Source organism: Ambystoma mexicanum, chromosome 5q, assembly GCF_040938575.1.
Source record: "Ambystoma mexicanum isolate Mex_15411 chromosome 5q, UKY_AmexF1_1, whole genome shotgun sequence".
Taxonomy (NCBI): Eukaryota; Metazoa; Chordata; class Amphibia; order Caudata; family Ambystomatidae; genus Ambystoma; species Ambystoma mexicanum.
In genome coordinates, this window is record NC_090933.1 from 1,272,874,406 (window position 1) to 1,272,898,550 (window position 24,145).

A 24,145-nucleotide genomic window follows, 5' to 3' on the forward strand; every position below is an offset into this window, starting at 1 on the left:
GAGATGAGCACACCGGCGCCCCGTGCCGTGAAGTTTTCGATAGTAGAGATGAGCACACCTGCGCCCCATGCCCTGAAGCTTTCAATAGTAGAGATGAGCACACCGGTGCCCCGTGCCGTGAAGCTTTCGATAGTAGAGATGAGCACACCTGCACCACATTCCCTGAAGCTTTCAATAGTAGAGATGAGCACACCGGCGCCCCGTGCCGTGAAGCTTTCGATAGTAGAGATGAGCACACCTGCACCCCATACCCTGAAGCTTTCGATAGTAGAGATGAGCACACCTGCGCCCCGTGTCCTGAAGCTTTCGATAGTAGAGATGGGCACACCTGCCTCCCGTGCCCTGAAGCTTTCGATAGTAGAGATGGGCACACCGGCGCCCAGTGCCGTGAAGCTTTCGATAGTAGAGATGAGCACACCTGCGCCCCGTGCCCTGAAGCTTTCGATAGTAGAGCACACCTGCGCCCCATGCCCTGAAGCTTTCGATAGTAGAGATGAGCACACCTGCGCCCCATGCCCTGAAGCTTTCGATAGTAGAGAATAGTAGAGATGGGCACACCTGCGCCACATGCCCTGAAACTTTCGATAGTAGAGAATAGTAGAGATGGGCACACCTGCGCCACATGCCCTGAAGCTTTCGATAGTAGAGATGGGCACACCAGTGCCACATAACCTGAAGCTTTTGATATTAGAGATGGGCACACCAGTGCTGCATGCCCTGAAGCTTTCAATAGTAGAGATGAGCACACCGGTGCCCCGTGCCGTGAAGCTTTCGATAGTAGAGATGAGCACACCTGCACCCCATTCCCTGAAGCTTTCAATAGTAGAGATGAGCACACCGGCGCCCCGTGCCGTGAAGCTTTCGATAGTAGAGATGAGCACACCTGCGCCCCATACCCTGAAGCTTTCGATAGTAGAGATGAGCACACCTGCGCCCCGTGTCCTGAAGCTTTCGATAGTAGAGATGGGCACACCTGCGCCCCGTGCCCTGAAGCTTTCGATAGTAGAGATGGGCACACCGGTGCCCCGTGCCGTGAAGCTCTCGATAGTAGAGATGAGCACACCTGCACCCCATTCCCTGAAGCTTTCAATAGTAGAGATGAGCACACCGGCGCCCCGTGCCGTGAAGCTTTCGATAGTAGAGATGAGCACACCTGCGCCCCATACCCTGAAGCTTTCGATAGTAGAGATGAGCACACCTGCGCCCCGTGTCCTGAAGCTTTCGATAGTAGAGATGGGCACACCTGCGCCCCGTGCCCTGAAGCTTTCGATAGTAGAGATGGGCACACCGGCGCCCAGTGCCGTGAAGCTTTCGATAGTAGAGATGAGCACACCTGCGCCCCGTGCCCTGAAGCTTTCGATAGTAGAGCACACCTGCGCCCCATGCCCTGAAGCTTTCGATAGTAGAGATGAGCACACCTGCGCCCCATGCCCTGAAGCTTTCGATAGTAGAGATGAGCACACCTGCGCCCCATGCCCTGAAGCTTTCGATAGTAGAGATGAGCACACCTGCGCCCCATGCCCTGAAGCTTTCGATAGTAGAGATGGGCACACCCGCACCCCATGCCCTGAAGCTTTCGATAGTAGAGATGGGCACACCCGCACCCCATGCCCTGAAGCTTTCAATAGTAGAGATGGGCACACCCGCACCCCATGCCCTGAAGCTTTCAATAGTAGAGATGGGCACACCTGCACCCCATGCCCTGAAGCTTTCAATAGTAGAGATGGGCACACCTGCGTCGCATGCCCTGTAGCTTTTGATAATAGAGATGTCCTTGGTTTTGGAGGACCTGCACCTGGAGATTACATGTGATGTCTGCTTCGTGCCCCTGGTTTTGGAGGCGCTGCACCTGGAGGTTACATGTGATGTCTGCTTCATGCCTCTGGTTCTGGAGGCCCTGCACCTGGTGGTTACATGTGATGTCTGTTTCATGCTTCCGGTTTTGTAGGCCCTGCACCTGGAGGTAACACGTGATGTCTGCTTTGTGCCCCTGGTTTAGGCGGCCCAGCACCTGGAGATTACATGTGATGTCTCTCATGCCTCCAGTTTTGGAGGCCCTGCACCTGGAGGTTACATGTGATGTCTGTTTCATGCCTCTGGTTCTGGTTCCTGCACCTGGAAGTTACATGCGATGTCTGTTTCATGCCCCTGGTTTTGGAGGCCCTGCACCTGGTGTGCAAGTGCCTTTGTGAGTCGGCATCTCTTGTCTCCCAGGTACTTCCAGCCCTGACCCGATGCCGCAATGTCTCTAAATAGCAATTGTGTTATTATCAGTCAGGCCGTTTTTTTAATATGTCCCCTGACTCGGGTGAAATCATAACCAGACCTCCGCCTGGCTAAACCCTCAAGCTACCTCTAGTTCTCTAGTCCTCCGGGCATGTGGCTTTCTAGCACCTGTTACCTTCAACACTGGCCTGACACTGACTGTATAAGTAGGTATAAATGGCACACCTCTAATGTGTTGCGCCCCCTAGGCCACGCCTCCTTATATTGTCTACGCCCATCATCGAGTTGTATTCCAAACAAATGTCTGTATGGAACTGAGACATTCGGGGTCACATTCAAAGCCCCAGTAAGTCAACATCTCAGTGCTTCAAGGAATATGTTGTGAGGTCTATGGCGAGGGTCCCTGGGCCGTCACTACCTCATCCAATTTGTGGAATGAGGGCTTCTTTATATTAGTGAACACGGGGTTAACTATCACGGTGATAAGAGCAATTCAAATATACAAATGAAATGGGCTGAAGTTGCGGCGTGGCCCAGGTACACTCCTTGGCTGCCAAGGAGATGGAACATGGGCTACTGGGCAAAGTCCCTCCTCCATTTCCAAGGCAGGCGTAGCAGAGCATAGCCAGAGTCTCCCATGCACAGGAAGGCTGACCAGGAGCATATGTCTCCTGGAACGGCAAGGAGCGGGGGTGGGGGGTATTGCAGGCAGAGGGAGGGAGCAAGAGCGGGAGAAGCAGGACAAGGTTGGGATATGAGCTAATTTCAGTTTCAGCCTGCTGTGCGGCCCTGCGATGTTCCGTGAGCACCCTCCCTCCACAGACTCACTCCGGACACGTCTGCATAGTTCGGGCTCCCAGATCGCTCTGCGCGGCCGGGAAACGCCCCTTATTTAAAGGCACGCGGCGGAGTACAACTTCACTCCGGCGCGTGCTGAAACCCTTAAAGGGGCAACACCACACTGATGGTCTGCTTAGGTGTCATTTCTTTAAGTGATGGCCCAGACTTCCATAACATCTAAGAATTGCCATATATAGTTTAAAAGCATACAGCGCAGGCCACTTTCCAGGTTGTTGGGGCTGGGAGAGATTGGGCCAATAAAAACCGTAATTTTGAATCCCTTTTAAAATGTTGTAGGCACTGTGCCATTTTCACGGAGCAGGACGTGTTTTGTGCAGACAGCCTGGCCTCAGTTTCCGACTTGTTATGTTATATTGTTATTGGGCATTTGTATAGCGCCTTTTTTACCCTTGGTTTGATCTCAAAGCGCTGTGGGTTGAACACCCACAGTCCAGGTCAGTGAAGAGAGTAGGGTAGTAAATAGTGCTTGGGTGCACTGAAAGTGTGCAGCCATGCCGAATTATCGTGGTGGGTAGCTGCATTCTAATGCTAGGCATGCTGTGGCCGTTGTGTGAGATCAGTAGAATATGTACTGCATGGCCGATTTGACTTGGGGGTAGCTGCATTCTGGCGAAGATTGTGCTTCTATATGAGATTATGTGTGTAGCTAGGCCGATTTCTCGTGGGGGATAGCTGCGTTGGAAAGATTGTTGAGGTGTTCATGGAGGTGTATAATTATGCGTGCAGCTAGTCCAAATTAATCGAAGGGTATTGCTGCATTCGATTGTTTGCTGGTGCAGAGGAGAGAGTCAGCACATTGGTACGTGTGTGAGTATCGGTGCAATTGAAGGCGGTCCCCTGTTCCTGATTACTTTCCAGTGCCTGCTGAGGTGACTATTTCTCCATATTTTAGAGATTCAGCGCTTTAGTTCTCCTGGAAACATTCCCGGTCCAGTGTGGAGTTACTTCTGTTTACCAAGCTTGGCCGTATATTTCCCAGCTTAACAGTATCATCAGTGTTGAGTTGGCCGGTTCCAAACCTTTACTGGGCCAAGTGATTGCAGGTGTATTGTCATCCTTGTGTCTAATCGAGTCTGCAATTGCTTATCAGTTAACACCGTCTCGGTGGGCAGTTACATCCATTTCTGTTCTATCGGAATTACAAGTACATCCTACATACGAGGACTGGCACTCAGTGATCCTGAAGGTCCAGCATAAAACCAGGCTGTGGATATGTTTCTAAACCATCTATCAGCCCCACACCTCTAGTACACCAGAAGGGTATCCGAAAAGATTGGAAGCACAAGCAAATTATAAACCTCCTTGTCCAATTTTGGTAACGTGGACGGAACGGCAGGCTTATCTCTGTAAGGTTGTAGATCATGAATTAGTTGCAATACAGTGAAAATACAATTATTACCCAATGATAAAAGGGACTGTCCAGTCATGGTTGTGAATGGGATGAATGGAGGATAGCACAGGAGCAAAGCGCTGGTCTTGGATGCAAGACCACGCAGAGCAGCAGAGGTTCAAATCCCGGATCTGCATTTAGAAACCAAACTCAGGTATGGAATTAGGTATGTTATAAAAAAATATATACACTTATCTACTCTATTATTATTCAACAGACATTTCGAGCACACTACAAAATACAGCCCACCCGCTAAATGAATGCAGAGGACAGGCAGTTTCAAGAAGGAAAAGGGATGCACTCTGGATACTAACAGGCGGGTAGTCGGGGAAAGTAATTAATCGCAATAGTCCAAGGATATTTAGTTTCAGCACAAAGGGGTAATGGGTTGTAAAATGTCACAAGGGGCTTTCACAGAAGGACCAGGAGGCCATAACCACAATGTACCTTGTGATTGTAGAGGTTCTTTGTGCTCGACAGGGTCGAGTCAGTTTCAGGGCGCGTTGCAGCTCTTGCGACAGAGTTCAAGACGGGAGACAGCTGCAGGTGTTAGGTGGCAGGCAGTTCGGCAAGGGAGGCTGTACAGACAGCTGCAGGCTGGCCTACACAGCGGCTCAGAGTCAGGAATCGTTGTCTGGTTGGCGGGTCTGAAGCACTGGTCGACGTGTTTCGGACAACGTTAGCGACTGCAGCGTGACAACAGTCAGCAGTGAAGTCAGTTGCAGCTCGAGGGGATCAACTGGCTTAGAAATGTCCTTTAAGGCGGACGCTGGATAATGCTTGTCGATGCACGCCTCCTAGCATCTCCCCTGGGCTTGTGTCGTACTTTAAGGCGGACAGCCCAAAGCTGAGGGGAGTGTTGCAGGCACCAGCCTTGTCCTTGGTTTGGTTCAGAGACTCTCTCTGGCACTTCCCACCTAGGAAGCTTGCTGGCAGAACCTAGCAGGGCACGCTGTGTGCTGGCTGGGTACCAGTTCTGGAGCTGCAGGAGGGTCCTCCAGATGCAGTATCTCCCTCTGTTCCCTGGGAGATGTTTAGGGAAGGGATCTTGCTTACCTCTTTGGAAATCCTAGCCTTCCTTTACTGGCGGAAGCTGTAAGGCAGACTGTAACTTCAGCCAGAGTCTAAATGAGTTCCTCTTGTTACTCCTTGCAAAGTCTTCAGATGATTTGCCAAAAAGAGGGGCTCAACACTCCTTTAAAGCCAAATGGGCCACAGTGATTGGTGTAGGCTAAGCCTACCTTAATGAACCAATCCTGGGTCCCCACCAACAATCTCCTGTATGCATGAGATCATCACTATAGTGCTTTGCAACAGAAAAGGTAAAGGGGTGAAAACATGTAATGCTAAGTCCCACCCAGCTTCCTGTGTATTGTGGACCAAAGGGTCTCTCTGGTTAATTGAGCTCTCTGTGGTTCCTTATTAAAGCAGCAAGTCTCCCTTGAAGCTGTGGCGAGACCAGACTTTTGGTATCCCCCAAACTACATACTCGTACCTTCTGAATGAGGTCCCCCTGCGGAGATGACTATTGTAAATACATAGTCACAGACATGACAGGTCACTGTCCTTGATACTGAGAGGCGGGAGCTGGCTTCAGGTTGACACAGTGGTGCATATCAAAGGTGGTTGTGGTTTTCCTGTCTCCTTTGTTTTAGCCTCTGCAGCCAGGCCACATGTGGGCCTGTTTGGAGAATACTCTATTAGTATGTAAATTATGTTAATTGCTTCCACCATCTGCAGATGGTAAACCAACGGACAGGGCGGATCCATGGAGCCTTTGATATTTAGTTAGGCTGGCCAAGGCAGGAGGAAGGTTTTGGCCCTCCCCCTTCGGCAATGTATCGTGTACTCCACCTGTCAGATCCCAACTAAATATGACAGGGAAGACTGCGCCTGTGTCTGCCCAGAGTACACAAGTCTATGTGTATGTCGTGCGGTGAGCATAGGAAAAATGTGTGCATATTAGCCCCACACATTTTCCAGAAGTTGATCTACCATCATTCATTTTCATATCAAATTTCAAAAAGGCCCAGGTGGGCACACACCCACCGTGCGGATGGTCGAATTCCTCACATGCTGTGCCTGTCTGACATTATTACGTGCAGCAGAGGTTTGAGTGTTCCTGGTCTAGCATATGGTTTGAGAATTGATAACAGGCAACAGCACATCATTGTCACTTGCAGGAACTTACCTTGCCATATTCCTCACCTGATGTAAGAGCGTAGTACCTTGATGGTGAAACCAAACCAGTCCATTTTTAATGCTAGAGCCTATATGCTAATGTGCCCCTTTCTCTGGGTCCCGGGTATTTGTTTACAGCGAGTGGTTGGGCATTCCCGTCCTAGTTTATATTTTGAGTTGTGAATTAAACCGCATCATTGACCCTTGCAAGATATGACTATGCTAGAGAACTCCCCCGATCGGAGAGCGTACCCGATAGAAAACAAAGAGCAGGCCCAGTCATAGCTTCAGAACATAAGGGATATTGGGACCCGGCTACTGGAGTTCTGGGTGTTAATTTCCAGACAAATAAAGGTGAGAATCACCTGATCAGAGAGCGTAGTGCATACGTGGTGGAAGACAAGACCAAGCCCAGTCATAGCGTTTGAACATAAGTGCTACCAGGCGCCGGGTTTTGGAGTTCTGCGCATCACCTGATCAGAGAAGCACCAATGAATGCCCAAGTCATTTACTTTCCTCTTGCATGATGATGCGAATGACCCCTAATTCTGGGCTTTTATCTGCCAACTTTATGTGGGGTGGAATCCCAAAATCCACCCAAAATCCCTCCTGCCTTTCACGTCTGCTGGTCGATCGCTTCGGGTGACTTGAGGTCCAATGAGGGCTTTATTTCAGCCCTCCAGAGCATTTCTACTGGCGGGGCTATTGGGGGACATGGCGTTTCAGGGAGAGATGATTTACTTGGCTATGAATAACGCTAGAGGGACAACGGATCTCTCTGTGAAAGGAGAAGCCCCATTGGTTCAGCAGACGTCCCTCCCACCCCCTATCTTGGTATCTGCTCCTGCACCACTTGGAAGTGAAGCCATGCTCTTCTCTCTTCCATCTCGTCACTCAGAATGCCAGATCCTCATGGTTCCAGAACATTTTGAACGAGCCAATCCCCCACTAATGTATCCATAGTAAACATAAAAGAAAGACTGCTGCGACCCAATTAAGTCTGCCTTTTATCTGAGTAGCTTATTTGAAACAAAAGCCAGACTTTTGCATTGCTGAGGCCGGGCTGAAAAAAGTTGGGTTTGAATCCTACAAAATGTTCACTCTCCACTCCTGCGAGTTGCAATCACCATTAAGCTGGTAAGATAGCTCAGCCAGTTGAGCACTCGCTACTGTGATGTGAGCATGATCTGCAGGTCGCAGGTTCGAATCCCCGCAACGCCAACTCAGCCTTTCATCTTTCCGAGGTTGATAAATGATTACCAATTTCGGTTGAGTAATATTGTATGTAAATATGAGCTCTGTAAAGTGCTTTGGATTAAGGTGCTCTACAAATAAACCTCATTATTAATATCATTCAAATGGTATTTAAGTGTTTATGAGAAGGGTCTGTATGTGACACAGTTAAATATTACTATTGGGGACCTGCGAACTGTGCCCAATGTTGGGGACCTGTGAATTGTGCCCAATGTTGGGGACATGGTAAGAGATGCCGGGGCACAAGCAGAAATCCAGGCTACGGTGGCATTCTACAAACTCTCTTCTCTCTCATTTTTTCACTAGCCATGTGTTCGCCCCCATGTGCCCATGGCGGAACCTGCATGCGCTCGAACACCTGCCTCTGCCCCATTGGCTGGACCGGTCCTGGATGCCAGACAGGTAAGGCACTTTCATTTGTATTGGCTGATAAGAGAGGAGGGCAGGTGCCCAGAAGCTTTGGGCATTAGGGACTGGTTGAGCCCACCAATTCCATAGTGGCCACCTGGGAATAGTTGGCACAGCGGGGTGGGGGCTGCGAATTGAAGGGGCAGGTTCAAAAACATGATTACAGACGGCTCCAAAGACCCTAGATGCTATTATGATTGGCACATAAAACAATATAGTCCTTACTACTGGACTCTGACTTGAGCTTGCACTTGGTTTGGTCACCTTGAGAAGATCTCCTGGCACAGCGGTGCCATTGTTTTATCAGTACCATGCTAAGCACTTGCATCTTAGTTATAAACATGGTTATACTTGTATTAGAGGTGGTATTGGTACAGGTGTGGCAACCAGGGCCAGTTTTCCTCTGTGTTTAAACTGCACAGGAATTAAATAAAATGGGCTGAACGTTTCAGGAATAGTTTAAAATTGGCAGAACGCCTCAAATCGCTTTATAAAATAGGTCAAAAAAAGACATTTTTATAAAAACAGCATTTTGTAAAATGGACAGGACATTGAAAGCAATTTTATGAAATGGGATGAACAGATCAATAGATTTTTATGAAAAAGTCTGACCCTTCTAACGTATTTTCTCAAATGTGCTGACTACATCACACCATTTCATAAAATGTGCTGAACATTCCAAGCAACTTTATAAACATGGTATGAATCACTGGCTCCCTTTTACGAAATGGACTGAACAATCCAAGCAAATTTAGAAGACCGAGCGGAATTGATGAAATCACTTTATAAAATAGTTTAACATTCTAAGCTTTTTTATAAGATGGATTTATCTTTCTAGATTGAGTATGATTTGTGTTAAAAAAAGAATGCATGTGTGACCATTTTTTCTCCACGGTATGTTGTCATATGTTAGTCAATGTCCATTTTGTTTTGTATCATGCACCTGTGCGCGAAACATGACAATACTAGAGCCTGGCCTTGGGTGGGTGTTCAGTGTCTTTAGTTGTCCTGCTGGTTGAGGTCCTTCTCAGCTGGGCGGTGGAGGGTAAGGGGGCTACACAAGCAGGCTCTCTTGCTTTTTACGCCTTTGCTTTTGCCTCCAGCCCAGCTGTGCGCTGGCACAAGGCGGAGACTGCGCATGGTGTGGAGTTAACCTCTCTGCCGTGCTTTCCACTTACGACAGACTTTCATGCACTCCTATGGAATCCGATTTCCATGCAGGTGAAAAATGAATGTATTCCTATGGAATCCGATTGGTAAGCGCCGTCGGCAAATAGTAATTTGTGGGAGGCATTTCCTTCTTTCAAAACCAAGTGGAAAACTGAAGAGTAAATACGATTGTACCGTATTTTATTTATTTATTTTGCATTTTGAAAGCGCTCACACAGCCCACGGCCATCGAGGTGCTGTTACAGGAATTGTTTGTTTTTTAGTTGCGTAATCGTATTTTGTCATAGTTGCGTATTTATAACACGCTTAAATACCCAGAGGTTTCTAAGTGTGGACCCGGGGATCGAACCAGTGTTGCTTCATGCGGTCTTCCATTCCAAGGCGAACAAGTTGCAGCTGAGCTATCCTGCCAGGACATTTCACTTTCCGATTTTGCATTGCACTTTGCATTCAGGGACCCAGCAGTACCTAAGTGCTGATGCTCTTGGTCCACTGCACGGGATTTGCATTTGTTAGTAAGTTACCCCGTTGTGTTAATTTCCTCTGTCCTTTGTTCACGGTGTGTGTAGCCATGGGACGCTCTGGTCCGGTGAGGGCAACCTGTGAGCCAGTAGCGTGCACTTTACGTGGCTATTGTGAAATTGATATATAGGGATATTTCTGATCAGCGGGTCCCTCGCTGTCACCCTGGATGTGATCAAGATCCCTGAGCTCGAAAGCACCACTGGCTTAGGCGGTCCTCCCTCGCACCACACGCGCTCTGGCGTGCTCTACAGAACATCTCTCTTTCTGCCTCTTCCTCTACATCTATTTGCCTCCCCCCACCCCCATTTCCCTGCCCTCCTCTTGGACCTACAATCAAGCTTTAGTCTAATTCCCACCTTCTGGGATCCAGAGCTGATGCGATCTCGGAGGAGAGGGCATGTAGAGAGTTCTGCTGGATGCTCCGGGGCAACAGTAAGAATCATGGCTTGCGGGCTCGCTCTAAGGAAAAGTCGAGGAGGCTCTATTCCGGCAGAACAGTCCTCAACTGTCACTAATATACCGTAATAAGATAATTATGTACATACTTTTACAGAGACCTTGCACGCTTCTATGCATTATAAGGTCCTAACAGCCAGCTGTTATACGAAAGGCAAGTGTTTTATTTCCTTTATAAAATCACAAAACATCTTCAGTTCCCAAATATTCAAGTGCCATCTGTAATTGAGGGAATCCCACACGCCTTTGTAACTTTGTAAAACTTGGGGTTTCACCCTAAGTAACCCAGGGTAATCCAGACGTGGACCCTTTGCTCACTGTGTCTTAGGCTCAGCTTCACCTCCCTGATGAGGCCCGACTAGGCTGGAGCACCTGTCTGGGGTTGCTGTTGGCACTCTTGTTCAGAGGAGATTTGCCTGGCATTTAAATGCTGGACTGCTCAAATGGGCGGGACAAAGACTGATATGCAAATGGATATTTCACCTCTGTGAAGGGTGCATTGAGCTAAAACGTGGTTGTAGACCCTCCAGAGTGGAAGAAATTTCACAGAACAGGGTATTTGACCCATGTTTGTTCTCAGTAGTGGGGCTTGTTAGGGAGAATTCTCTCTTTAGGCTGAATTTCCTAACCTAGTGAGTCCCCCAGCAGCTTTGCTGGATTTCTGGAGTTTGTTTTTTTTCTCCTGCCAAGAGTGAGACTCTTTTTCTCCCACTCTTGGACATGATTTATGGTGTTCCGTTGAATGTTAATGTGTTGTATGGGCTATGGGGTCCTTTACTCCATAGGGTCTCATGTGTTTTTCCTATGTGTGTTACACAGCACCCTCCGTGCAGTAACACAGGGGTGTCATAGTGACCCCCCACCATAGACTCCATACCCTGGGACTGACCACTGTCTCCCAGGGCATGTAAAGTCACCATTGGCTTTACTAGTCCCAAATTATTAACAGAAACCAGTACAAACCATCATATTGTGGACGTACTGTCGGGGCAATTCGATTGCCCCGGGGTCTGTTAGTCGAGGGGGCACGTCTCCGTCCCCCCTGATCGAGTTTTGGCTGGTGGCAGTGGAAACTACTTTTTATATTCGACCGCGAATATTTTCCTATGGGATTTTCCCATTGTTCGAGGCTACCAACTTTAATTATTTAATTCTCATAGCCTCGAACATACCGCCGGTTTATTTATTTAATATTAATTCGCCGGTTGGTATTTTTTGCCAGGACTCGATTCTAAAATGGCGTCTGTGTTCTCTTCTGTGACTCCAACCCAAGTCGAGCCCTTGGTTTCACTTTTTGGCAGGCTTCTCCACAGAAGCCCCCAAAAGTGGTGCCACTCTGTCTGGGTCCACAGGGGGTGTGGGAGGGGGTTTAGGTACCCTGGACTGAGTTACCTTGGTAACTCAAGTCGCACTCTTGTGTGATTGGCCCAAGTGGTGAGCAGGCCGGCTCACCACTTAGCATGTTTGATTGACCATTTGGCTGAGTGAATGTGGGTATGCTGCATAAAAGCAGGGCTTTGTGGGCTGTAACTTCAGAAGTCACCACAGGACCTGAGAATCTGAGGAGGGAGAAGCTGAGCCGACCTACCACGACAACACCAAGGGTGGAGCCCTGCGGAACCGACTCACCACTTCCCGACGACAGAGAAGATCTCCCCGCTGGAGAGGCTTCTTCCCCTGACTGGTGGGCACAACCAGTTTTACCTTCTTTCTTCGCACCTTAGACCGGTTTGTGGTTGAACTACCCGTGCCAAGCACCCCGGCGGCCGGATAGCCACTCACCACTGAACCGCGAATCAACGGACCGCTCCTTGTACCTGAGAAACTCTGCAGCTGGTTTCTTCCCTGGCAGTGCAACGGACTCCTGTCTTCCTCCACAACGAGATCCTCTCTTCCCCCGGACAAAGCACCGACTTGCATCTGCTGCCAGGAACAACTGCCCCCGCTGGAGTCTTCTCACCACTTTAAGGTACTGTGTCCGCCAGGCCTCCCTTTCTAAAGATTGCTACAAGGTAATAATAATCCCTTAACCTTCTGGACTGGGCTGGCCGCCTTGACCCTCTAACAGTCCCTTTCTTAGGTCCAACTCCTTTTTGAACCTTTACAAGACTTTTGTGCACTGCAACCGTGTGACCTTGGACACATTTAATTTTGATCCTCTGAAAGTGGATCCGGCCTCTTGAACTCTAACTTCACGGTTTTACTTTGCCTTCCTCTCTTGTTATGTTCTTGTAAAAGTGTTGGGATCTGTTTCAACTTGTTCTCTGCTTTTCTCTCCCTTTGTAAAACAAACTATTAAAGTGCCATCTACGTTAAGCGCTCACCGCTGTCTGAAAATAAGTGGGGCTTTACTTAAGACTTGTCTAATATTCTTTTAAGGGAGTGTATATCTTTTAGTGACCGTGTTTTTGAATTGCTTACTATTAGTGCCTGTGTGTTTTTCTAGATGTGGTTTTTAAATATCTCTTTTATACCAAGCCCTGGTCAGTGTTTACTTGTTCTATTGTGTTCTCTTGACCTATTGTGAATACTCTGTATACTGCCTAACTCTTCTTGAGGGAAGTCTGACTGCTCAGCCACAGCTACCAAGTGAATCTGTGTGGTACAGACTGCTACCAAGTGGGTTTACTGCCAAACACCTGTAGTCTTAAATCATTTGCAGTGGTCCCAGAGGGAACTGCACAGGTTTCTGCCTAACACTGGTGTACAGCGGTGGGATTTGTATTGAGTATACACTTTAGAGTGCTTGTTGAACACTTTAGGACAACTAACCACAGAGCTTAGCACTAAAAAGCTGATTTTCTAACTATGTCTGCTATGGAGAGTTATACCCTAGAATCATTGTCTGCAAAAACTGCTGATTGCTTAAAAGTATTGTGTAGACATAAGAATCTCTCTGAGACGGGCAAGGAAATGGAACTTATAGAAAGATTGTTAGAAAACCAAAGTCTGGGTGGTACAGAGGAATCTACCCCCCCTTCTTCCCCCCAGCAAATGTAGAAAACAGTGATGGTATTGATCTAAATCAAAGTCTTGATAATGAGTCAGAAGAGGAAAGTGAACCTAATGAAGTTAGCCACTCTGAGCCTCTGTCTGCCTTACCTACTGTACCAACTGGGCCTATACCAGGTCCCACATGTAACCCTGCTTATTTTGAACTTGAGAAAATGAAGCGAGTTCCAGTCCCAAAAGACCCCGGATGCCTAAGGAATTAGTGGGTATGTATGAACCTAGATTGGATGTGTTGGATCGGTTGAAAATGTTTGAGTATAATCATGGGCTCCAGGACATCACAGGGAATGAGCTACTTCCCAGGTTGTTCTCTAGGCTTCCCCCTGTTGCAACTGATGTGGTAATGGAGTTGGGGGAGGTGGATAAGAAGGATTATGAGTGTGTGAAGCTAGCTTTAATAGCTAGGTTTGGGAAGACCCCTTCCCAGTATCTTAAGAGGTTTAGGACCCTCAAAAAGCATGATGGTACCCCTTGGGCTACCTGGGTGAGTGAAAGTTTGAAAAACTTAGAGGGATGGATTAAGGGTTACAGAGTTAACACTTATGAAGGAATGAAGAATCTTGTGATGTTGGAGTCAATTTATGATGCCTGATCTCCTGAGCTCAGACAGCACTTGGCTGATTCAAAGGAATTAGATTCCAGGAAGTTAGCTAAGGCTGCTGACTTGTGGGTTGCCAACAGGGCCACTCACAAGGATTCTGGGGCTACTCAGAAAAAGGATGAGGGAAAACAGCCGAAAAAGGACTCCAAAGAGAATTCTAATAATTCCAATTCCAAAGAGGGCCCCAAACAGAACCAAACGGGTAAGCCACCAGGGAAACCAAATCAGGCTAGTGTACCTCCTGGTGCCAAACCAGAAGGAGGTCAGAACAAGCCCCCATTCCAGAAAGCATTTGGTAAATGCTTTGTTTGTGGCTCTACTGACCATGTGAAAGGAGATCCCAGATGTAAGGGTAAACCTTCAGGGGTCCAGCTTGTCTCCTTAGCCTTCGCTCCAGAGGAGGAAGTCCAAATTGCAAGTGGAAACTTTCTATTACTTGCTGATGAACCCATTGGAGTCTCAGCTAGTGTTTCTTTAGTGTCTCTGGGTCTGTGGGAACAACAGAACTTAGATGTCTATAATTCTATCCCAGATAATACTAAAGAGTATTATAAGGACAGTGTCCAGGTGAATGGTCAGGAGACTCCTGCCATTAGGGACACTGGGGCAGCATAACTGTGGTGGACAAATCGTTTTTTCAGGCTGAGTATGTTGCTAAGGCACCCAAACGCCTCACCAAGTTAGCTGGAGGGCCTGTGCAGATGCTTCCCCAATTACCAGTTCTCATCCAGTGTAATGACATGACTGTGAAGATACCTGTCAGCATACAAAGTGAGGTGCCAGGAAGGGTTCTGCTGGGTAATGACTTGAAAACTCTTGGAGTAGTGTCACACACCCCCAGACCTCCTAGTAAAAGGTTACAGGAGCTCACCAGACCTGCAAGGGAGAGAACCATGAGAGGTACTCCCAAGGAGATGATGAAGAAAGAGATCACTCCTGCTCCACTGGAGATGTCAGCTGCTGTCTCTAAAAAACTAGAAGAAAAAGGGAAACCTAAAACATCTAAAAAGAACCTCACAGCCAGCACTCCAGTGCAGCCAACAAGGATTTCCCCTAGGTTGTCCAAAGTTACACCAGTAACTCCCCCTCCAGCTAAGGCTGAGAGGGAGGTACAACCATGTGTGGTTGAACTAGACTCTGAAGAAGAGCTAGTGGAAGGCCAGGAACTCATTGGAGATCTGGATCTTGTTGACCATCCTGAGCTGCAGTCTTTACTGGCAGAAGGTGGACCCAACAGGGCAGACTTCAGTAAGGGACAGAGAGAATGTCCAACTCTGGAAGGTCTTCGCCACCAGGCAGATACTCAGGCTGAAGGTCAAGAGCCTGGGAAATATAGGTTACACTGGGAAGATGGCCTCTTCTACAGTGAACCGACCGAGTCTGCACCTGGGGGACAACAAACGACTTGTAGTACCCCAAGAGAACAGACCACAGTTCTTGCAGTTAGCCCATGAGATTCCTTTGACTGGTCACTTGAGTTTCAAGAAGACTAAGGAAAGGCTCTCACTCTACTTTTATTGGCCAAAAATGGGGGCTGAGGTAGATAAATACTGCAGGAGCTGCCACACCTGCCAGACCTCTGGTAAGGTTGGCTCCAAGAATGTGGCACCTTTGTGCCTCTCCCTGTAGTGGGAGTCCCATTTGAGAGAGTAGGGATTGACATTGTTGGTCCCCTTGATCCTCCAACTTCCTCAGGCAACATGTTTATACTTGTTGTAGTAGACCATGCTACTAGATACCCTGAGGCAATTCCTATGAGGACTGTTACAGGTCCGGCTGTGGCTAAGGCCCACCTTGGTATTTTTACCAGGGTTGGGTTTCCTAAGGAAGTAATCTCTGACAGGGGGTCACATTTTATGTCCCACTACATGAAAGCCATGTGGAAAACCTGCGGAGTTACTTACAAGTTCACAACCGCATACCACCCTCAGACAAATGGGATGGTTGAAAGGTTCAAAAGAACCATGAAGAGCATGATAGGTGGTTAAAAGAAAGTGGGACCTTCTACTGCCATGCCTTTTCTTTGCTTATAGAGAAGTCCCTCAGGAGGGGGTAGGTTATTCTCCCTTTGAACTTCTCTATGGTCATCCAGTCAGAGGTCCATTGGCCCTGATCAAGGAGGGGTTGGAGAGTGCTCCTTCCCCCAAGCCAGTCAGAGTGACTGACTACGTGATAGGTCTCCGAAGGAGAATGTCACAAATGATGGCAGAAGCAAGTGATAACTTGAAAGCTGGACAAGCATTGGTCAAGCACTGGCATGACCAAAAGGCTAACATGGTCGAGTTTACTCAGGACCAGCTAGTTCTCGTTATGATTCCAACAAGGCAGAGGGCCTTGCAAGACAAATGGATGGGACCCTTCAAAGTTGTGGGTAAACTTGGAGAGGTCAACTATCTGGTGGACTTGGGCAACCCCAAGGAGGCTCCAACAGTCTTCCACACCAACAGACTAAAAGCGTATGTCTCCAGACCTGATGTAGGAGCTTTGCTTCTAGCATCATCAGAGGAAGAAGAAGAGAGTGAAGCTCTTCCTGATCTCCTCAGAGGCTTACCTTTAGACGAGAAGATTGAAGGAGTACATCTCTCTTCAAATCTGACACCTGAGCAACAGGAAGAGTGCAAATCTATGTTAAATCAGTTTGCCTCTCTGTTCTCACTTTCACCAGGCTTGACCCCTTGGGGACAGCATGACATACTCACTGGTGACTGTCTGCCAGTCAAAAGCAGAGGATATCGAATGTCAGAGAATGTAAGAACCCACATCAAAGGTGAGGTCAACAAGATGCTTGATCTCGGGGTAATAGAGCCCTCTACTAGTCCATGGTCTAGCCCAGTTGTGTTAGTACCAAAGGCAGGATCTAAAGAACTCAGATTCTGTGTGGATTACAGAGCTCTTAATGCAGTCACTAAGACTGATGCCCACCCTTTGCCAAGGACAGATGAATTGGTGGATAGACTTGGTGCAGCCAAGTTCCTCAGCACATTTGACTTGATGTCAGGATATTGGCAAATAGCCCTGACAGACCATGCCAAGGAGAAAACTGCATTTTCTACCACAGTTGGCTTATACCAGTTTAAGGGTATGCCTTTTGGATTGAAAAATGCACCTGCTACGTTTCAAAGGATGGTAAACCAGGTTCTGAATGGGATGGAGGACTTCTGCATGGCATACTTGGATGACATAGCAGTGTTCAGCAATTCCTGGGAGGAATATGTGGACCACCTGAGATATGTTTTGCAGGCTCTTGGAAAGGCCAATCTGACCATAAAGGCAAGTAAATGCGAGATTGGACAGAGTAAAGTGGTCTACCTTGGACATGAGGTAGGAGGTGGAGAAATAAGGCCTTTGCCCAGTAAGATTGAAGCTGTGCAAAATTGGACACCACCTACTACTCAGACCCAGGTGAGAGCCTTCTTAGGTTGCACTGGGTATTACAGGAATTTCATTGAGAACTATGGGTCCATAGCTTCTCCACTGAATGTCATCTCCTCTCCTAAATTCCCTAAAAAGGTTAGGTGGAATGAGGAATGCAATCAGGCCTTTGAAACCCAGAAAAAGGCTCTTTGCCAAGCCCCAGTACTCAGAGCTCCTGACTATCACCAAACTTTCATTGTGCAAACAGATGCTTCAGATGTAGGAATAGGTGCAGTCCTCAGTCAACTGGATGGGAAAGGTAGGGAGCACCCCATTTGCTTTATCAGTAGAAAACTGAAGTATCCTGAAACAAGGTGGGCAACCATTGAACGAGAGTGTTTTGCTATTGTGTGGGCTCTGAAGAAGTTTAGGCCATACTTGTATGGTTCTACTTTTGTCCTTCAGACTGACCACCAACCCTTGAGATGGTTAATGCAAATGAAAGGGGAAAACCCAAAATTATTGAGATGGTCAATCTGCCTGCAAGGGTTTGATTTCACCATTGAGCACAGGTCAGGGTGTCACCACCAAAATGCTGATGGTCTCTCTAGGATGTATGTCATCGACTAGAGGTATGAGATTCATCCAGGAGTGGATTAAATCCTCCTGTCCCTTAGTCTGGGTGGGGCAAGTGTTAGGGAGAATTCTCTCTTTAGGCTGAATTTCCTAACCTAGTGAGTCCCCCAGCAGCTTTGCTGGATTTCTGGAGTTTTTTTTTTCTCCTGCCAAGAGTGAGACTCTTTTTCTCCCACTCTTGGACATGATTTATGGTGTTCCTTTGAATATTAATGTGTTTTATGGGCTATTGGGTCCTTTACGCCATAGGATCTCATGTGTTTTTATTAAGTGTGTTACACAGCACCCTCCGTGCAGTAACACAGGGGTGTCATAGTGACCCCCCACCATAGGGACTGGGACTGACTACTGTCTCCCAGGGCATGTAAAGTCACCATTGGCTTTACTAGTCCCAAATTATTAACAGAAACCAGTACAAACCATCATATTGTGGACGTACTGGTCGGGGAAATTTGATTGCCCTGGGGTCTGTTAGTCGAGGGGGCACGTCTCCGTCCCCCCTGATCGAGTTTTGGCTGGTGGCAGTGGAAACTACTTTTATATTCGCCCGCAAATATTTTCCTATGGGATTTTCCCATTGTTCGAGGATACCAACTTTAATTATTTAATTCTCATAGCCTCCAACATACCGCCGGTTTATTTATTTAATATTAATTCGCCGGTTGGTATTTTTTGCCATGACTCGATTCTAAAATGGCGTCTGTGTTCTCTTCTGTGACTCCAACCCAAGTCGAGCCCTTTGTTCCACTTTTTGGCAGGCTTCTCAACAGAAGCCCCCAAAAGTGGTGCCACTCTATCTGGGTACCACAGGGGGTGTGGGAGGGGGTTTAGGCACAATAGAACAAGTAAACACTGACCAGGGCTTGGTATAAAAGAGATATAATTATTTATTTAAAAACCACATCTAGAAAAACACACAGGCACTAATAGTAAGCAATTCAAAGACACAGTCACTAAAAGATATACACTCCCTTAAAAGAATATTAGACAAGTCTTAAGTAAAGCCCCACTTATTTTCAGACAGCGGTGAGCGCTTAACGTAGATGGCACTCTAATAGTTCGTTTTACAAAGGGAGAGAAAAGCAGAGAACAAGTTGAAACAGATCCCAACACTTTTACAAGAACATAACAAGAGAGCAAGGCAAAGTAAAACTGTGAAGTTAGAGTTCAAGAGGCCGGATCCACTTTCAGAGGATCATAACGAAATATTGTTCAGAATGGAACACCGGTTGGCATGGTGTCAATGTTGGATACAGTCTCCCATTCACAGGTGACTACTGATTATGATGAATTATGATATTAGTATCAGATTTGTATATCATTCTCCGTAGAGGGTTGTCTTCTACATGCTGTTATTATTACCCATGTCAATGGTACGGTACTCCGTATCGGCGTCGGAAGGTTGAAGTGCTGAGTCGGGATTCAATCCTCGGACCCCTGGAAGCAGACATTTCCTAGACTGAGCTTTCCTGTGTGCAAGAAGAAGCTTGCGGACTGTCGCTTTCCGGGGATCCGGTGCTTGGATCAGGAGTGAGTAGCTGTTGCATGTAGGCATGAAGGTCTCCAATCGCTGAGCTTGTGTGTGTGTGTGTGTGTGTGTGTGAGAGAGATAGGCAAGGCATCAGGGTGAAGGTATTTGGGTGCAATATATGAGAAAGTCTGCAGTCCGCTCTGGTACCCGTCGGAAGCCGGTATAGCTCCCTTACAATGGCCCACTTCCTTGCACTTTTACTAGTGCCTGGATGATTTTAAAGAGCTGATAATAGGGTGTTTTCAGTTGTGCAATTTACGTAGTGCATGTGTTGGGCAATCGCTATTTCACTCTGTAGTGGTAAGTGGAAATGGTGGATGTAGTTGTTAGCTTGGATGCATGCAGCAGGCTAGTGCCCATGCCAGGAATGTGTCTTCTCTGCTTGGTGTAGACAGGATGTCCTACATTGAGGCCAATTGGTGGCCGGGTTCAACTGTCTATGATCAAAGGGGTCCTTTCCTTTGAGATAGGCTTTAAATCGAACCGTGGCATGTGTTGACATGACAGCAATGTGGTGTTGCCGCCTGTTAGGCAGAATCCTGTGCAGTGCCCTTAGGGAGCACTACACACAATTAAGACTACAGGTGGCAATACAAGTTTACCTTTGGTACAAGCCTGTACTACTATGTCATAGTGGTAGCAGTGGCGGAGCAGCCAGGCTTATCTCAAGAGTATATGAGCAGTAGCAGAGATTAAACAAAGGGACCACAATTACTTTGACTCAAGCAAACACTGACTCAAGGTTTCAGGTAAAAAATATAAGTACATTTATTTTTAAACCATCATTTATAAACACAACACCTCTATTAAACTTTAAACAAAACCACACGTTAAATATACTACAACTAACCAATTCACTTTGTACAGTAAGTCTCAGGGTAAGTACCCTGTGTTTGAATGAACTGGTGTTAGGCACAAAACGAGCACGATTGCGATCACTTTTTGACAGTTCGGTCTACTAAATAAACGCATATCCGTGACATGAAATGCTACTGGGGCAAAAACACACTTAGCACCTGAGATACCCAGAGGGAGTTGGAGGCAAAAATCACAGGCAATATTTTGGTTGGGCAGACAGAATCGAGAAGCACTCAGAGACAAGAGTTCAAAAGTCAAAGGGCCGGAGCCTGGGTCAAGTGACACCACGGGCCTTTTGCCGAAGATCACACAGTCAGACAGTTCACAATTCAACGTAGCCAAAAGTACTTGAATATTGTCAATGTTCGGAAGCAAAAGTTATAAGAAGACAAGGGCAAGCCTTGGAAATGAAGAAAAGGGATTCACCCAGTTTCCTCAAGCAGAACACAGTACGTTATTCCAATGGTGCAGCTGGTGCCCTGGCAGTTGTTCCTGTTGGTTTCCCGCAGACCCATGATTCCTGGAGCTTCGTTGTGAAGGAGGACGTCTGAAGGGGGTCTGCACCACACAGGGATGAAGCCGGCAGCAGCGACAACGAATAAAAGGTGCGCTCCTTGAAAACAGGAGAGGCTCTTCAAATGGCTATCCGGACCACTACAGCTGTGTGCAGCAATTTTGACCAAGGAAGAGGATCCTCTGGCTGTGAAAGATGAGCTGGCTATCCCCATCAGGCTCAAGGGAAGAAGACTCCGGACTGGATCTTCTCTTAGTCGTTGAAGGGTAGATAGCTCAGGACTGCAGCAGGGCTTCACCGGGATGGGATAGTTGCAGCAGCCGTCATTCTCTCCACTTCTCTTCGGTTCCTTGTAGTTCCATTGGCGACTCTCTGACTTCTAGCCCAAGAGACCTGCCTTTTATGCGCAAAACCCACATTCACACAGCTTGGCTGTCAATCACCCAGCAGGGGGGTTGTCCAGCCGGACAACCATCTCAGCCAATAATGGCGAAGTGCGACTTGGGTTTCCTAGGATACCCTGTGCAGAGGGTGACTACACCCCTCCCTCACATTCAGCCCACCTAGACACCCAGACGCCTGGTGGAGGGCTTCTGAGCAGAAGCCTGCCAAAAGACGGTGAACAAAGAAGGCGAAACTAGTTTGCCGTGCAAAGTAAAACACAAGAAGGACTTTAACAAAAAGAAATGGCGAATAAACCCAACCGGAGCCAAAAGAAAGACGATTTGGTCAAGCGGGTTTATGTTCGAGGCTAATATAATAGCCAAGAACAATACCACGTTTATCTAATATAATCGCGGTAGAAAAGTTAGGGTAGATACCACTGCCACCAGCCAAGTCTAAATGTTAAAAGAGCGAAACAATGCTCTAGGAGGTACAGATAAAAAGGGATACGATTTAACCCTTTCCAGTACTCCATGGAAGATGGGGTGTACTGCATCTGTGGTAGATTGACTAAGTAAAGTTAATGGTAACTGTACCCTTTTCTGGGGGACTGTAGTCAGCCTCAGAAATGGAGTCGGGGGAAGTCTCAAACACAACCCTGTGCCACGGCACTGAAGGTGCTGTGTGATACACAAAAAGAAGGGGGCTACTGAAGTGGTGTACCTCAGAGTCCACAATCACAAAAAACAGGGAAATACACATGGCAAAACATAGGTAAGAGTGGGGGAAAAGCTCACACTCTTACCAAGTGGAAAAAAATAAACTCCAGAAGTCCAGCAAAGCTGCTGGGGGACTCACTAGGTGAGGGGAATTAGCCACACATGAGAATTCTCCCTAACACCGCCTCAGCGTGTCTGTGCATGCTGATGCCACGCTTGGTGATGAGTTCTGCAAGAGTTTTGTATACAGCTTGCAGGAAATGGGTGATGGAACGAACCAGTGAAAGGTGCCAAAGGGGGAACATAGGGGCTTACAGACAGCAGTGCGGATCCCACTGTGTGAGAGGGATCTGTGGAAGAAGGATGAAAGCCATCACTGGAATCATGTTTGAAGTCATTATGGATTTCAGGATACTTTGTGGGCCGGGGCTATTGGAGATGCTCCAGTCTCAGCTGCTTCTATGGATAGGGCCAGTGGGACTGTTGTGTTGCTGTGGAAGAGTTAGAAACCAGTTTCATTGAGGCCCAGGAGACTGGCAGCTCGTTGTTGCGCATGCAGCCGAATCGCGATGGAGGTTTGAAAACCCAAAGATCTACAAGGCCACACCTTACAGAACCCTATGCAATGGATAGTCTGTCCATAAGCAAACAGAAAAACAGGGTTGGTTAATTCTCAGACTGAGAACTGCATTATATTCCTTGCTGGTTAGGTCACCCTTTTCCTTGTGCAATTCTCAACACCCTCTTGGTACAATTCTACACACTATGGACCTCATTGCAGGTTGTTTTGCGGTATCCCTGCAATGTTTCTGTAGAAATGCCACTAAAATCAGTTACCATTGCCACCACTCGGTCTGCAGAATTACTGGAAGATTACAAGCGGTAGTAGGGGAGGTCTAAATCCACATATGTGGTGCCCATAGAACTCCAATAGGGACTTGACAGATTTACTGTAGAAGGTCATTATGCCCGTGGTAAATGTACCTATTCTATTGGCATTGAAGTGGAGGGTTTACTGCCAGCAACGTGTTGGAGGTAAATTCTTACTTCGCGGTCAAAGCCGGAATTCACAGTGCGTTAAACCTGGCAGTTATTCTGTAACTGCCACAAAAGTAGTTTTACTGGAATTACTGACAAATATTCATCACTCTGTCAAACTCATAATGACACCATATAATCCCGCTATTGCACACTAGTTGATGTGTTCTTTGCCACCCTTTTATTTAACCAAAATACCTTTCAACTGTGATGATGTCCCCTATCTAGGAGTTTATATTTTTTTGTATTTATTTGAAGAACAGGGAGGCCAATTTCGATCAGAAAAGTCATACAAGAACATGTGTACAAATGGCAGAGGAATTCCCCAGAAGTACAATAGCACAAAGATGAGAACAAGTGGTGAGCCAATTTAAAAGTGTGTGAGTGCAAACAGAATAAAACTCTCATCAGACCACGGGGTCAGCCCATTGTAACACTCATTGGGTCCATATTACAAAACACATCCAGGTTTGTGGTTGAATTTCTCTTTCCATTTCTATCCTCCTTACCATCATACTTAGGAGACACAACTGAATTTCTGTCTAGAATAGATGAACTTCCATGGGAACCAAATTACATCTTGGCAACTATGGACGTGGTATCCCTTTACACTTCTATACACCACAAGTATGGAATGAAAGCATGTGAGCATTTTCTCAATACCAGGTCAATTTACTATTTAAAGCATACCAATATGATTATTGGCATGATCGATCTCTGTCTCAACAACAACACATTTCTTGTCAATAATGAATTCTTCAAGCAAGTACAAGGCACAGCTATGGGCATGACATTTGCCCCTGCCTATGCTAACCTAACAATAAGATACTGGAAATGTGTAGTTTGGTCGGAAATAAACGTGGCCTACACAGAGAATATTGTGTTATGGTTGCGCTACATTGATGACCTATTTATCATTTGGAATGGGAGCGAAAGAGGATGGGTCAACTTTGTAAAAGAATTGAACAGTAATGATTTTAATTTCAAATTCACAGAAACTCACAGTTCAAGCTCCATAGTGTTTATT

The 24,145-nt window shown here is 47.0% G+C and overlaps 1 protein-coding gene across 2 annotated transcripts in view; it reads left to right on the plus strand.

The window, feature by feature from the left end:
• The window catches only part of LOC138498021 (latent-transforming growth factor beta-binding protein 4-like), a 743,452-nt gene that overhangs the window by 667,653 nt on the left and 51,654 nt on the right, over positions 1-24,145 (plus strand). For both annotated transcript variants that reach the window (XM_069621814.1, XM_069621813.1), the window contains one exon: positions 8,219-8,314. In XM_069621814.1, coding sequence (XP_069477915.1) covers positions 8,219-8,314 — 96 coding nt within the window. The remainder of the gene's footprint in view (positions 1-8,218; positions 8,315-24,145) is intronic.